This window comes from Entelurus aequoreus, linkage group LG18, assembly GCF_033978785.1.
Source record: "Entelurus aequoreus isolate RoL-2023_Sb linkage group LG18, RoL_Eaeq_v1.1, whole genome shotgun sequence".
NCBI lineage: Eukaryota > Metazoa > Chordata > Actinopteri > Syngnathiformes > Syngnathidae > Entelurus > Entelurus aequoreus.
The window spans coordinates 40,043,603-40,060,305 of record NC_084748.1 but is presented as its reverse complement, the minus strand read 5'-3'; the positions used below and the strand labels follow the sequence as shown (position 1 = coordinate 40,060,305).

At 38.3% G+C, this 16,703-nt stretch overlaps 1 protein-coding gene across 9 annotated transcripts in view; it reads right to left on the bottom strand.

Moving 5' to 3' along the window:
- LOC133634127 (VPS10 domain-containing receptor SorCS1) overlaps positions 1-16,703 on the bottom strand; it is a 499,576-nt gene that overhangs the window by 91,085 nt on the left and 391,788 nt on the right. For all 9 annotated transcript variants that reach the window (XR_009821878.1, XR_009821879.1, XM_062027161.1 and 6 more), the window contains exons 12-14: positions 9,983-10,059; positions 5,651-5,742; positions 5,198-5,305 (exon numbers count right to left, since the gene is read on the bottom strand). Coding sequence is in view for 7 of the 9 variants with exons in the window: in XM_062027161.1 (XP_061883145.1) it covers positions 5,198-5,305; positions 5,651-5,742; positions 9,983-10,059 (277 nt within the window). In the remaining 2 variants the exon portion in view is untranslated. The remainder of the gene's footprint in view (positions 1-5,197; positions 5,306-5,650; positions 5,743-9,982; positions 10,060-16,703) is intronic.

The following is a 16,703-nucleotide window of genomic DNA, read 5'->3' as shown; positions in this document are numbered from 1 at the left end:
AGTAGGACATATTGTGTTCACTATCTTTGTTTCTGGCACCGTTTCCAGTTCTGTGCTTTTATATTTAAGTCTGCTTCCTGTTGTGGTCTTGTGTTCTTGCAGTACCTTTACTCTTGTCTATTACCTGACCGCTTCTATGTGAGCTACCTCTCTTTGTTTATAATGTCTATTTTCTGCTGGATCTACTCTCTATTGTATGCTGCAGTTGTTACATATCTGTAATATTGAACATGGTAATTGTTAGAATAATCATGTATACATACAAACGTATTATCACACAACTTTAGTATGCTTAAAGTCCGTTGCTATAGTTATTAGCTATTGTGCTCAAGCTGCATGTTTTCTATCTGTATAAGGACAAAACTTCTTGTCTGAGGGGTGGCATCAGCCGCAGATGTTATCTTTGTTTTAGCCCGCTAACAGCCAAGGACTTCAAGGACCTCAACGAAGATAAGATGACAGCACGCAGACGAAGCAGAAACAAGGCAATCACAAGGCCCCAGCACATCCCGTCACGTATTGTGCGTACTGGGCCTGTTTTGCATGATATATGTGACCACTCCTTTTAGAGGCGGCTTCAGTGATGTTGACTGTTGAACTCCTGAATAAATAGAGGGACGCGGGAGCTGTACCTTAGAGCGTAGGGCGAGACTGTGACTAAGTGTGCAACTCCATGCGTTCTCCCCATGAGCTAAATTGAACTCTGTCTCTGCATGGTTCCTTGCTTCTTGTCTGATTAATAGATGTCATCAGTGTTTGAACCTGACAGTAATTGTTATATATTGTATATATTATATACAAATATAATATATAAGTATGTATCATATACTGTATATATAATATGTAAATATTACATATATGTTATATTTTATATTGCTATTACAGTAAATGTTTTGTCTACTTTATACCTGCATTATCCTTTCCATCCTTACACTTTCCATCCTTTTTAACTGAGCTACTGTGTGGAACAATTTCCCTTGTGGATCATTAAAATGTGTCTACGTCTAAGTCTAAGGAGGCTGCAGAGCAAGCTGTTAATCAATAGTCAATATAGCTCTGTGGACACAACATTGTAGTACCAGTTCATTATTATGGGCCTGCTGTGATACAAGCAGCCCATATTATTATTGCTCATACTTCAAACTTCATTGTTATTATAGTTCCGCACATTTCTCTTACGTCTAATACAGGGGTGTCCAAAGTGCAGCCCGGGGTCCATTTGTGGCCCGCAGCTAGTTGTTTACCGGCCTGCCAGACATTGTGGAAATACTATTGTAAAAATAAAAAAGAACATTAAAAAAAGTGCAATGAGGTGAAATCTAACGAGAAAAAGTTGCAATATTGACACAAAAGCTGCCATGCAGGCTGTTTTTTTTTCTTTTGTCTTTCTTTATTTTTATTTTTTTGCCATTGCTCAAAAAAAAAAAAAAATAATGACAAAAAATCCATGATATAATTATATAGAATTATTTTCAGGGCTCCAATTACTTCAAATATTTCACTTTAAAATGTTGTATGTTGTAAATATTGCATATATTGTGTAGTAGCCATATAAAAACATCAAAGTTTTCTTTGACAAAAGCGCATAAAACAAACAAAATAATAGTTCCAGCATAAAATTGACAGATATATCTGAAGTTGATCTCATAACTTAAGTGTTGAAAGTAAAAGAAAAACCTAATAAAAATGTATCACTTTATGAGTGGGGCACCTTTTGGATCCCAAATATATTTAGTGATTTTTTTATTTATCTTTTCACTGTGATTACTCAAAAATATGAAATAATTCAAATCAATGGTGTCCTGCATTATTGATCGTTTAGGGCTCTAATTACTAAATATTGTTCATTTCAGTTTTACTATAAAAAAACAAAGTTGTTTTTGACAGAAAAGCCATAAAACATTTTTTTTAATTTGTATTACTTTATGTCAACTTGAAGTTGATATAGAGATTTACTGTAAGCGTAAAATAACTTAAAAAAAATAATAATCCGACTTATTTTTAACATTTTAATGACTGAGACCCTTTATGGTCCCCGGGACCCCTAAAGCTAAAATAAATAAAAAATCAGTATATTTTGTTATGGTTGGAAAATTAAAAATATCAAAATGGCCCCCATATGCTTTAATTTTTCCGTGTGCGGCCCTCAGTGGAAAAAGTTTGGACACCCCTGGTCTAATACGAGACGAACCGGCCAACCCACCCCCACATATGTTATACCATCGGAAAGGTCTCGTTGGCGCAGATGGTGGGACTTTAAGTTGGGAACTTTTCGTGCTACCATGGCGACGCTATTCCGAAAACTACATCGCTATGGGCCAATTGAATGGGTACGCAACCTTTATAATGGCGGAGATTGTCAGCAGAACCCTCCAAACTGCGAGATTACCTCCTCTTGTCGCTCAGCCATTCTTTCCCTTAACGTCTCGTTTTGTTCACACACTTGTCTACTTTAACCCTGGCTAAAACGATAGCATGATAAACGATATCATGCTAGCAAGCTAACTTAAGCATGCTAACTTTTACATCTAATTTTACTTTTTTTCCCCCTCTATTTCCGCAGCCAAACACCTTAAAGTCATATAACTTGGTATATGAAAAATGTTAACTGGGGACGGCGTGGCGCTGGTTGGGAGAGTGGCCGTGCCAGCAACCTGAGGGTTCCTGGTTCAATCCTCAGCTTCTACCAACCTAGTCACGTCCGTTGTGTCCTTGAGCAAGACACTACACGTGTCTTGCTCAGCTCCCGCCATCAGTGTGTAAATGTGGAAATAGTGTCAAAGCGCTTTGAGTACTTTGAAGGTAAAAAAGCACTATACAAGTATAACCCATTTACCATTAACGTTAGCACACATGCTAAATGTTAGCAATTTTATGTAAGCATGCTAACATTTTAGGCTAGCTCCGTAGGTCGTTTTGTACAGTTACACCTACAACTCACAGATTCAGACCCTCGGCACCATCTTCAAAGCACGGCGGCTTTCGGCGACCCCTGGCCAAAAATCCAGGGCACAGATAGCAAGCCCATCAAAATTTCTGCGAGAATTTTGTAGTTCCACCCTTGCCGTTGTTACCTTACTGCCTGGGCATGTCTTCAGTGTTCTGTGCATCCTACTGCATTTCCAAGTTGCTGTTCTGTGTAGCCAGCGTTTGATCATTCTTAGTACGCCGTTTTGCCTCCACCTTTCATGGTGAGTGCTTTGTTTTTACTAGAGATGTCCGAAATGGCTTTTTTGCCGATATCCGATATTCCGATATTGCCCAACTCTTAATTACCGATTCCGATATCAACCGATACCGATATATACAGTCGTGGAATTAACACATTATTATGCTTAATTTTGTTGCATTAAACAATGTAACAAGGTTTTCCAAAATAAATCAACTCAAGTTATGGAAAAAAATGCCAACATGGCACTGCCATATTTATTATTGAAGTCACAAAGTTCATTATTTTTTTAACATGCCTCAAAACAGCAGCTTGGAATTTGGGACATGCTCTCCCTGAGAGAGCATGAGGAGGTTGAGGTGGGCGGGGTTGAGGTGGTGGGGGCTAGAGGGTAGCGGGGGGTGTGTATTGTAGCGTCCCGGAAGAGTTAGTGCTGCAAGGGGTTCTGGGTATTTGTTGTGTTGTGTTTATGTTGTGTTACGGTGCGGATGTTCTCCCGAAATGTGTTTGTCATTCTTGTTTGGTGTGGGTTCACAGTGTGGCGCATATTTGTAACAGTGTTAAAGTTGTTTATACGGCCGCCCTCAGTGTGACCTGTATGGCTGTTGACCAAGTATGCCTTGCCTTCACTTGTGTGTGTGAAAAGCCGTAGATATTAGAGTTAGAGTTAGAGTTAGAGTTTGAGTTTATTTCGAACATGCAAGCATACAACATGATACATCACAATTTCCAGTTTCTCTTTTCAACATGTTCGAAAAGGAGTAGGAAGAAGCAGAGCTTATTTAATCCTACCCCTTTTCTTTACATAACAGTTGCTGAACCTTTTTTATTCACTTCCTGTTCTCAATTTATTCACAATAAACTCCATATGTAATCACAATAAAAATAAATAAATAAATAATAGTAAGAATTTAATAATAATAATTGGTGAAGTAAGTCATATTTCATATGGTGAGATAAGTAAGATTACTTTAAGAATGAATGAATGAATGAATGGATGAAATAAATTGAAAATGTTTGTCATGGTTCTTCTTCTTTGTACTTTGTAAACACTTTAAGTTTGAAGAGTTTCTTGAAGTGGATCATATTAGTACATTGTTTGATTGCTTTGCTTAATCCATTCCATCATTTAATTCCACATACTGATATACTGAAGGTCTTAAGTGTTGTACGTGCGTACAAATGTTTTAAATTACATTTTTCTCTAAGATTATATTTCTCCTCTTTTGTTGAGAAGAATTGTTGTATATTCTTGGGTAGCAGGTTATAGTTTGCTTTGTGCATAATTTTAGCTGTTTGCAAATTCACCATGTCGTGGAATTTCAGTATCTTTGATTCAATAAATAAAGGATTTGTATGTTCTCTATATCCAACATTATATATTATTCTAACTGATCTTTTTTGTAACACCGTTAATGAATGAAGTGTACTTTTGTAATTATTTCCCCATATTTCTACACAGTAGCTCAGATATGGTAACACTAGTGAGCAGTATAGACTATGAATTATGTGATTGGACCGGCGCGCAAAGGCAGTGCCTTTAAGGTTTTATTGGCGCTCTGTACTTCTCCCTACGTCCGTGTACCACTCCGTACAGCGGCATTTTAAAAAGTCATCAATTTTACTTTTTGAAATCGATACCGATAAGTACCGATGTTACATTTTAAAACATTTATCGGCCGATAATATCGGCAGTCCGATATTATCGGACATCTCTAATACTAATACCGGTATACCGTACAACCCTACTTTGGCATCTTAGTCAGTCGAGCCACTCTTTGTGAGCCACAGCCAACTATAGACTCTTTATCGACCGTATCAACCAGCATTTCATTGCATCTGGGAGTCACGATTCACGCTTGTACAGCAAACCGTAACAATTATAGGGGCAGTTTGTAGTTGCAGACACCTCGATAGAAGAACTGATGAATAATGAATCCCGATCTAAACACACACACTATATCCGTAGATTCTCGTGGAGATTAAGCATGGTAGGATGGATTTCAATGGTAACAAATCTTCACTCACGTCATGATGAGTGTCTCTTCCCCGGGCTCTCCCAGCACACCATCCACAAAGAGAGGGATACTGATGAAGCTGTACTTGCTCCACTGCCGTCCTTCGTCGAAGCTCAACCTGGAAAGATAAACATCCATTACACTGGGACCCCACACACTAATCCCCCTTGGCTGTGTGCACAAGCTAATGACCCTGAGAGTTGTCCAGACTGTATTTCATATTCCGCATAGGGCTCAGGTGCGCCGGTGGAGATTGATCACCAGTAGCAAAGACTCTCCATAAATTTAAAGACAGGCAGGTGCAATCAAAAATACAATAGTCAATGCATGTTCAGAAGCTAATGAGTGATTTTCTGTCCGTTATAATAATGCCCCCAGGTTAGACAACAAACTCATTTGTTTTTGTTTCACGACCTTAATACTGTGAGCTTTATCTCCGGGAATGAATCACGCTATAACTCACCACAGGTGTCTAATGGGAAGCGGAGTATGTCTTATTGCAACTAACGCTCCTCCTTGGTCGAGATACAGCACGGCGTATTCCTCATTGAAGATCTTCAAGAGCAAAACAAAAAAGACAGATAAAGTTAGAGTGCTCACTCTTGACTGAAGGAGTTTGTTTGATCATACCGAGGGGTCAGAAACCCGCGGCTCTAGAGCCACATGTGTAAAAAGAGATGTGTAAAAAATGGAAAAAGATTAATATATTTTCTGTAGGAGAACAAACATGACACAAACCTTCCTAATTGTTAGAAATCCCACTGTTTATGTTATACATGCTTCACTGATGAGAGTATTTGGCGAGCACCGTTTTTGTCCTACTAATTTCAGCGATCCTTGAACTCATCGCAGTTTGTTTACGTGTACAACTTTCTCCAATGCTGCCACAGAAAAACGAGTTTTTTGCCACTCCTTCTCTGTCTCATTTTGTCCACCAAACGTTTTATGCTGTGCGTGAATGCACACAGGTGAGCTTTGTTGATTTTATTGATTTGCTGGTGTGCTTATCAGGCATAGTTGGTCAATCCGTGACTGCAAGCTAATAAAGGCTAACATGCTATTTAGGCTAGCTGTATGCACATATTGCATCATTATGCCTCGTTTGTAGTTATATTTAATTTCCTTTACTTATGTCCTCAGTGTATTCAATTTATATTTGCATGTCTCATGACACATTATCTGTATGTAATATTGGCTGAATTGCTCATAGTTGTTTATGTGCCACGTTGTTCCAGACCACAGCAAACATTATCCAGCTCGTAAAGATTGTAATAAATCCATTAAAAGAAGACAGCCTGCCGTTTCCTTTAACTTGGACACACACATATATACCTTTGGCCATTTTCAGCCAGTAATTTCCAGGAGTTATCTCATCCTGTGAGAAGCCTCCGTTTTACTAATGATTTCCAATGTTGCAAAAATGTGTAGAATAATAATTAAAATACAACATTTCTGTCAACTAAGATTTGCGTCAGCCTTTGAGATTAGGCTAATTTAGCTAATATAGACACTTACATCATGCGTTGTCTTAATTATAACTTATATAAGGCTTTTAATTGTTTGCAGGTCCAGACATATAGTTTTTATTTATTTTTGGTCCAATATGACTCTTACAACATTTTGGGTTGCCAAACCCATGGATTATACAAACACTTTGGGTTATTTTTAAAAGAACAGTGGTACGTACCTCGACTTACAAAAAGGGTTTTGAGATATGAGCTGTCTCTCGGCTCATTATTATGCTTTAAATTTGAGTTACGAGCCTCCCTCCTGCTAGTTGGCATAGAAAATGTCTCAGTAATTCCTGATGGATCTGCCCAATTAAGCATCCGGTCTTACTCGCGAGGATCAAATTCCAAATGAGCTAATATTTGCAAAACATAACAACGTTTCTCAGTTTAAACGTTAAGTATCTTGTCTTTGCAGTCTATTCAATAGAATATAGGTTGAAAAGGATTTGCAAATCTTTGTATTCTGTTTTTATTTACGATTTACACAAAGTGCTAACTTCACTGGTTTTGGGTTTTTGTAATCTACTGATTACTGCTGGCAAAGACGTCGGCTCGTTATGGAGACTTCTTCTAGCAGGCGCTGTCACATGAATCTGTTTCACCAATCCAACGTAAGCACGAGTGACGTTGGACTGGACCTGGCAGTCACATAACTGCATTCAAATTAAAATACACAGTAAAAAGTGACATGACGTCAGATGAGGCGATGTCAACATGTACCTTATAAACTAGGACATTTATATCATAAGAGGTCATCTGTGACAGTAGAAATGTTCACATTTCAGCCTGCAAGAATTCCCCTTTTAACAGTGGCGATTGTCAAAAGTGTTAAAATATGTAATTTTGTGTTTACATTTCATTGATTAAATATGAAATAGAATGCGTTAGAATTTATTGAGGATGATGATGTTTGGAAGATCTGTTTGAGGCTAGATCAGTTTTTGATTAACAGCAAAATGTGCAAATCCACGATCTTCAAATACAAACGATTGCCAGAGAATTTTTTAAGTTTCATTCCGTTGTTCCGATTTGACATGTAAGTGACAAATATAAGCACCTTTATATATTTTGTCTTTGTACTCATGTTGAGAGAGTAGCTGAAAAAAAGCTTCCCCTACTTAAAAGACAGCAATCACCACGACTTCCAACTAAAGAAAACATGTAGTGGCACGCACACGCACACGCACGCGCACACACACACACACACACACACACACACACACACACACACACACACACACACACACACACACACACACACACACACACACACACACACACACACACACACACACACACACACACACACACGCACACACACGCACACACACAGACACACACACATACATCATTAGGACCACCCTTTCTAGATACAGTATATACAAATTTGTATTTACAACATTAATAATACATACAAACTGTGCAAATATAAAAAATAAGTAAGCTTTTAGTAATTTGTTTGTATTTTTATTTTTTGTTGGTAATTTTTTTTTTAATTTTCATTATTTACTTCAAGTTCTTACAGATGGGTCTCTATATACATCCATCCATCCATCCATCCATATGGATGGGTCTCTATAAACATATTTATTTTATTTTATTTTATACATTTTGGCCAAAGGGGGGGCATTTCAATTTCTTACACACACTTGTTATTTCATATGTTCACCAGAGGGGGAACGGCTGATGACAAACGAGTCACGGACCACAGATGGCCCCTGTGCCACACTTTGGGCCAACCCAGCTGTAGAAGCTAACTGTAAATGGCCACTATAGTCTTAGTACCATGGTGTATTTGTTCATTCTTTGGTCACATATGGGACGCGGGTTGTCTTAAGTCAGCACCGGAAGTCGTACAATCAGCTAATCACCTGGCGGGTTTTTTCCGGGATAAATAGGGAAATCCTTCTTTAGCTGCCGTCTTGTTTTATCATACATTGCTGCCTTTGCACCTGTCAATGTTTACTTTTAGTATGCACATCAAATCAACAAAAAATCCTGACTTTGGAGCAATGTTCACGGACTCTAGTATTTGGCTCTCTATTAGATGCAATGGGTTTTCCGTATTGGGACCATGATATCGGTCCTAACTTGTTCACCGGTCCTCATATGGAAGGTACCGTAATTTCCGGACTATAAGCCGCTACTTTTTCCCCTCGTTCTGGTCCCTGCGGCTTATACAAGGGTGCGGCTTATTTACGGCCTGTTCTTCTCCGACACCGACGAAGAGGATTTCGGTGGTTTTAGTACGCAGGAGGAAGACGATGACACAATGATTAAAGACTGACTTTTCATATACCGGTAGGCTGGTTATTTTGATAACGTACAGGCGAGCACTTTGTATTACTTTGCACCGTTGTATTATTTGTACTCTGCACGAATGCTGTTCGCCATGTCAAAGATGTGAAAGTTTGATTGAATGATTGAAAGATTTATTGTTAATAATTGTTAATGTCATCTCTGTCCCGACAATCCCCTCCGTGGTAGCAGGAACCCCTATATACTACGGTAATTACACATCAAAACCCTGCGGCTTATAGTCGGGTGCGGCTTATATATGGAGCAATCTGTATTTTCCCCTAAATTTGGCTAGTGCGGCTTATAGTCAGGTGCGGCTTATAGTCCGGAAATTACGGTACTTTTCCTTGTTGATGTCTCAAGAAGCGTAGAAATACAAGAACACACACACACACCCTAACTAAATAAGAAGTTACTCACCGATTACCTTGTACTTGAGTAGTTATTTTTTATTTTTACTGAATACTAACTCAAGTCATTATTTCCATGAGTAATTTTTAGTTGATACAAATTACTCTAAATTAACAGTAGTTTTAATTGAATTACATTTTTGGCTACTCTACCCACCTCTGATTATGAATAGAATGTTAGACATAGAATAGATAAAAATAAAAATGATGATCACATGCCTATTAGTAATACTTTACACCCACACCTCATTATCTCTCTTGTCTGCATATATTTCTGCTCTCCTGTCACTCATTCCACTGCCAGTTTATCTTCATTGTTCTTATTGAAGGTGTTTTTTTCATGGCTTTTTCCTTTCCTTTTCACAATTGTGTACTTTTGCCGGATCTTGTTGTCGTTTTTTTTAGAAATTGCAGATAAACGTCTGACTTAATACCAAGAATCTGCTCGTGCAAATTTTGCACTGGACCTACTGGCCTCTTAATCATTTAAGACCACCCCCCATCAAATTATCAATAAATATGCATTTTTAAAAGATAAAACATTCATGAAATGTTACAGTGTAGTAATGCGCTCACCTGTCTCCATGTGTTGCCTGCATCCGAAGTGATGTAAACGCTGATATTGCGGTTGGTGAGCTCGGAACCAAAGGACCCTGTAGAAAAAGACAAATCAAGTACTTTATGTACAGTATACTGAATATGCTTGCTTATGTAAACAGAAATCAAATGAACAACATATTTGACAAGGCAACAGTCGTATGTAAAAGGTGAAGGTTGCTATTTTGATGCAACACAAACAAGGTTATTTATGTAACCCATTTGTAATATTACATCTATTGTAGGGAAATCTCGTCCGACTAGAATAAACTGAAAAGTACTTATAAAGCTGCAGATGGAAATTCACTTGTTAATACCTTCTGAATGTTGCATTTGTCTTGCATTCAATAAACTGACTAACCATATATTTATCATACATATATACGTTGTGTAATTCGTAAATAAAAACAGAATACAATGGTTTGCAAATCCTTTTCAACTTATATTCAATTGAATAGACTGCAAAGACAAGATATTTAATGTTCGAACTGAGAAACTAAATTGTTTTCGGCAAATAATCATAACTTAGAATTTAATGGCAGCAACACATTGCAAAAAAGTTGGCACCGGGGCATTTTTACCACTGTGTTACATGGCCTTTCCTTTTAACAACACTCAGTAAACGTTTGGGAACTGAGGAGACCAATTTTGGAATATTTTCAGGAGGAATTCTTTCCCATTCTTGCTTGATGTACAGCTTAAGTTGTTCAACAGTCCGGGGGTCTCTGTTGTGTTAATTGACGCTTCATAATGCGCCACACATTTTCAATGGGAGACAGGTCTGGACTACAGGCAGGCCAGTCTAGTACTCGCACTCTTTTACTATGAAGCCACGCTGTTGTAACACGTGGCTTGGCATTGTCTTGCTGAAATAAGCAGGGGCGTCCATGATAACATTGCTTGGATGGCAACATATGTTGCTCCAAAACCTGTATGTACCTTTCAGCATTAATGGTGCCATCACAGATGTGTACGTTACCCATGCCTTGGGCACTAATACACCCCCATACCATCACAGATGCCGGCTTTTGAACTTTGCGCCCATAACAATCTGGATGTTTTTTTTCTTCTCTGGTCCGGAGGACACAATGTCTACAGTTTCCAAAAACAATTTGAAATGTGGACTTTTCCACTTTGCATCAGTCCATCTTAGATGAGCTCGGGCGGCGTTTCTGGGTGTTGTTGATAAATGGCTTTTGCTTTGCATAGTATAGTTTTAACTTGCACTTACAGATGTAGTGACAAACTGCAGTTACTGACAGCGGTTTTCTGAAGTGTTCCTGGGCCCATGTGGTGATATCCTTTACACACTGATGTCGCTTTTTGATGCAGTACCGCCTGAGGGATCGAAGGTCCGTATTATCATCGCTTACATTCAGTGATTTCTCCAGATTCTCTGAACCATTTGTAGATGGTGAAATCCCTAAATTCCTTGCAATAACTCGTTGAGAAATGTTGTCCTTAAACTGTTTGACAATTTGCTCTCGCATTTGTTGACAAAGTGGTGACCCTCGCCCCATCCTTGTTTGTGAATGACTGAGCATTTCAGGGAAGCTGCTTTTATACCCAATCATGGCACCCACCTGTTCCCAATGAGCCTGTTCACCTGTGGGATGTTCCAAAAAAGTGTTTGATGAGCATTCCTCAACTTTCTCAGTCTTTTTTTGCCACTTGTGCCAGCTTTTTTGAGACATGTTGCAAACATCAAATTTTAAATGAGCTAATATTTGCAAAAAATACAAATTTCCAGTTCGAACGTTAAGTATCTTGTCTTTGCAGTCTATTCAATTGAATATAGGTTGAAAAGGATTAGCAAATTATTGTATTCTGTTTTTATTTACGATTTACACGAAGTGCCAACTTCACTGGTTTTGGGTTTTGCACATTTCACAAAATACATGTGCTGTAATATTGTATTGTATCATGTGTGTGATTTAATTAAGTCAGTATTCATACCAAATAATTGACTAAAACATGGTACGCTGCTTTAAAGCATGCATGTATTTAGGTCAGGGGTGTCCAAACTTTTTCCACTGAGGGCCGCACACAGAAAAATTAAAGCATGTGGGGGCCATTTTGATATTTTTCATTTTCAAACCAGAACAAAATATATATATTTTTTATTTATTTTACCTTTAGGGGTCCCGGGGACCATTAAGGGTCTCAGTTATTAAAATGTTAAAAATAACTCAGATTTTTTTTTTTTTTAAATTATTTAACGCTTGCAGTAAATCTCTATATCAACTTCAAGTTGATATAAAGTAATACAAATTAAAAAAAATGTTTTATGGCTTTTCTGTCAAAAACAACTTGGTTTTTTTTATAGTAAAACTGAAATATGCAGTATTTAGTAATTAGAGCCCTAAAAGATAAATAATGTAGGACACCATTGATTTTAAATCATTCATATTTTTGAGTAATCACAGTGAAAAGATAAATAAAAAATCACTAAATATATTTGGGATCCAAAAGGTGCCCCACTCATAAAGTGATACATTTTTATTAGGTTTTTCTTTTACTTTCAACACTTAAGTTACGAGATCAACTTCAGATATATCTGTCGATTTTATGCTGGAACTATTATTTTGTTTGTTTTATGCGCTTTTGTCAAAGAAAACTTTAATGTTTTTATATGGCTACTACACAATATATGCAATATTTACCACATAAAACATTTTAAAGTGAAATATTTGAAGTAATTGGAGCCCTGAAAATAATTCATTATAACATGGATTTTTTGTCTTTTTTTTTTTTTCTGAGCAATGGCAAAAAAAGAAAAAGAAAGAAAGACAAAAGAAAAAAAAACAGCCTGCATGGCAGCTTTTGTGTCAACATTGCAACTTTTTCTCGTTAGATTTCACCTCATTCCACTTTTTTTAATGTTCTTTTTTATTTTTATAATGGTATTTCCAGAATGTGTGGCGGGCCGGTAAACAATTAGCTGCGGGCCGCAAATGGCCCCCGGGCCGCACTTTGGACACCCCTGATTTAGGTAGACATATTTCTTTTAACCATGTCATGTACTTTGACTCAAAAGCATTCAACCCTGTTGTAAATTATATGACTTTCTAAAATGTATACACTTTTAATAGATAAGCATTGATTAATTATGAGGTGGCGACTTGTCCAGGATGTATACCGCCTTCCGCCTGAATGCAGCTGGGATAGGCTCCAGCCACCCCCGCCACCCCGAGAAGGACAAGCAGTAGAAAATGGATGGATTCAATTATTTTTCTTTGGTTTATTGTAAACTTTTGAAGTTTTAATCATTGCAAATAAATAGAATTACATATTTTTTATAAAAGACTTCCAAACTAAAATACTAATATGGGGTGTCACAATTCGATATTGACATCGGATATCCCTCCGATATCCGCAAAAAAAACCCATCTAAAATACCCTGTATAAAGTCCGATACAAGCAGTTCTTCAGCGCATTTACTTGTGCAAAGCTGGACAGCCAATTAACATCTAAATGTCCTCCATAACCACTCAAAGTTGGTCTTTTCATAACAAAAAGGTAAACATGGTAGTCTGTAATGGGCTAGCAGAAGCTAGCAGCTACACAACAACACAGCAAACATTAGTACACCAAGCTAGACAAACGTAATAATTATTTTAACAATATTGCAGGCTAAGTTCTGAGTTCTTGGAGTTTGTATCCTGTATTAAAAACGGGTTGATTGATTGAGACTTTTATTAATAGATTGCACAGTACAGTACATATTCCGTACAATTGACCACTAAATGGTAACACCCGAATACGTTTTTCACGTTATTCAATTCATGGTTGTCTTCAAATTTCCTCCAGATAAATTCAAACAAAACAGAAACTCTGATAATTGCCCCCGATAAAAAGATCCCCCTGATCAAGAACTCCCTTGGTGCTCTGGGTGCATCTGTTAAAAGCAGCCTCAGAAACCTTGGGGGGGGGGGGGGGTTGTGTTTGATCAGTCCATGTCTTTGGAGGGTCACTGTCGTCAACTGACCAAAAACTGTTTTCATCATCTCAGAAATATTTCTAAAGTGAGAAATTTGTTGTCAAAATTGGATCTGGAAATGATCACTCACATGCTCACTTCGTCTTGCATTGACTATTGCAATTCTCTTTTCACTCTTTTAATCAAATCAAATCAACACTAAAGAGACTTCAGTCTGTACAAAATGCGGCTGCCAGACTTTTGACCGGTGCACCCAGAACCGCCCATATCACCCCCGTTTTATCCAGTCTTCATTGGCTTCCAGTTAAATTCCGCATTGAGTTTAAGATTTTAGTCCTGACATTCCGTGCGTTGCATGGTGGGGCCCCTCAGTACATCAATGACTTGCTATGCCTCTCCTCTCCTCTTCAGGGCGCAGCCTTCGGTCTTCAGGCCAGAATCTTCTAAAGATCCCAAAAACTTGTTTTAAAACCCGTGGAGACCTGGTATTCCAGGCTATAGCTCCCAGACTCTGGAACAATTTGCACCAGTCCCTCCGTGATCTTGACTGTGTTGAAACTTTTAAGAAACATTTGAAAACTTCTCTTTTTAGTAAAGCTTTTAGTTAACGCACCTTTTAACTATCAATTTTAATCCATTTTGTATCATTTTTATGATGTTGCCCCTGTTGTGTTAATTCAATTGTTGTTTTACTTCACCTATGTTTTGTACAGCGCTTTATAAAAAAAAAAATTACTTACTTACTAAAACAGAGCACGAGTCAATATAAACACGTATCAAATAACTATAGTTGCATTTTACTTTCACATACATATTCCTAAGACAGAAGTGAAAATAGCCAGTAACAAATGTGTCCGCATTATTTTAACTTACTGTCACGTGGAGGGTCGCAGCTCACTGCGGGGTTGTTCTCCCAGGATGCAGAACGGACAACTCCGGACAAAGCGTGAAGGTAGGACTATGATTTATTGTCATAAATCCTACACATTACAAAAAGACAGGAACCAAACAAAAGGAAAGCGTGCCACTCGCACGAGAAGCTAAAGAACCAAAACTTAGCACTGGAATCATGAACTAGAAGCCAAGAAACAAGAAATCAACCTACGTGTTGCATACAGCAAACAATGACTCCAGGCCGACTGACTTAAATAATGCCTCTGATTAGTGCTCGGGAAGCAGGTGAGCGGGCGAACACTAATCAGAGACAGGTGGAAATAATAAGTAACCATGGTAACTAACAAGGGTGCACAAAAACAGGAACTAAGGGAGTCCAAAACTAACAGAACATAACAAAAACATGATCCGGACCACGGATCATGACACTTACTGCGTCCTGAGCTTAAAGGCCTACTGAAACCCACTACTACCGACCACGCAGTCTGATAGTTTATATATCAATGATGAAATCTTAACATTGCAACACATGCCAATACGGCCGGGTTAACTTATAAAGTGCAATTTTAAATTTCCCGCTAAACTTCCGGTTGAAAACGCCTTTGGATGATGACGTATGCGCGTGACGTAGCCAGTGAAACAGAAGTATCGGTACCCCATTGAAAACAATACAAAATAGCTCTGTTTTCATCTCATAATTCCACAGTATTCTGGACATCTGCGTTGGTGAATCTTTTGCAATTTGTTTAATGAACAATAGAGACTGCAAAGAAGAAAGTTGTAGGTGGGATCGGTGTATTAGCGGCTGGCTGTAGCAACACAACCAGGAGGACTTACTTGGATAGCAGACGCGCGAGCCAACGCTAGCCGTCAACCGCACGGATGATCGGGTGAAGTCCTTCGTCGCGCCGTCGATCGCTGGAACGCAGGTGAGCACGGGTGTTGATGAGCAGATGAGGGCTGGCTGGCGTAGGTGGAGAGCTAATGTTTTTATCATAGCTCTGTGAGGTCCCGTTATACTAAGTTAGCTTTAATGGCGTCGTTAGCAACAGCATTTTTAAGTTTCGCCAAGCTGGAAAGCATTAACCGTGTATTTACATGTTCATGGTTTAATAGTATTGTTGATTTTCTGTCTATCCTTCCAGTCAGGGTTTTATGTATTTTGTTTCTATCTGCATTTGAGCCCGATGCTATCACGTTAGCTCCCTAGCTAAGTTAGCTTCAATGGTGTCGTTAGCAACAGCATTGTTAACCTTCGCCAGGCTGGAAAGCATTAACTGTGTAGTTACATGTCCATGGTTTAATAGTATTGTTGATCTTCTGTCTATCCTTCCAGTCAGGGATTTATTGCAGTTAAGCATGATGCTATCACGTTAGCTCCGTAGCTAAAGTGTTTCGCCGATGTATTGTCGTGGAGATAAAAGTCACTGTGAATGTCCATTTCGCGTTCTCGACTCTCACTTTCAAGAGGATATAGTATCCGAGGTGGTTTAAAATACAAATCCGTGATCCACAATAGAAAAGGAGAGAGTGTGGAATCCAATGAGCCAGCTTGTACCTAAGTTACGGTCAGAGCGAAAAAAGATATGTCTTGCACTGCATTCTAGTCCGTCACTCTAACGATTTTTCATCCTCGCTCAAATTAATGGGGTAATCGTCGCTTTCTTGGTCGGAATCGCTCTAGCTGCATTGAAAACAATAGGAAAATATGAGGAGATGATCAACTGACTACGTCACGCTACTTCCGGTAGGGGCAAGGCTTTTTTTTTATCAGAGACTAAAAGTTGTGAACTTTATCGTCGTTGTTCTATACTAAATCCTTTCAGCAAAAATATGGCAATATCGCGAAATGATCAAGTATGACAC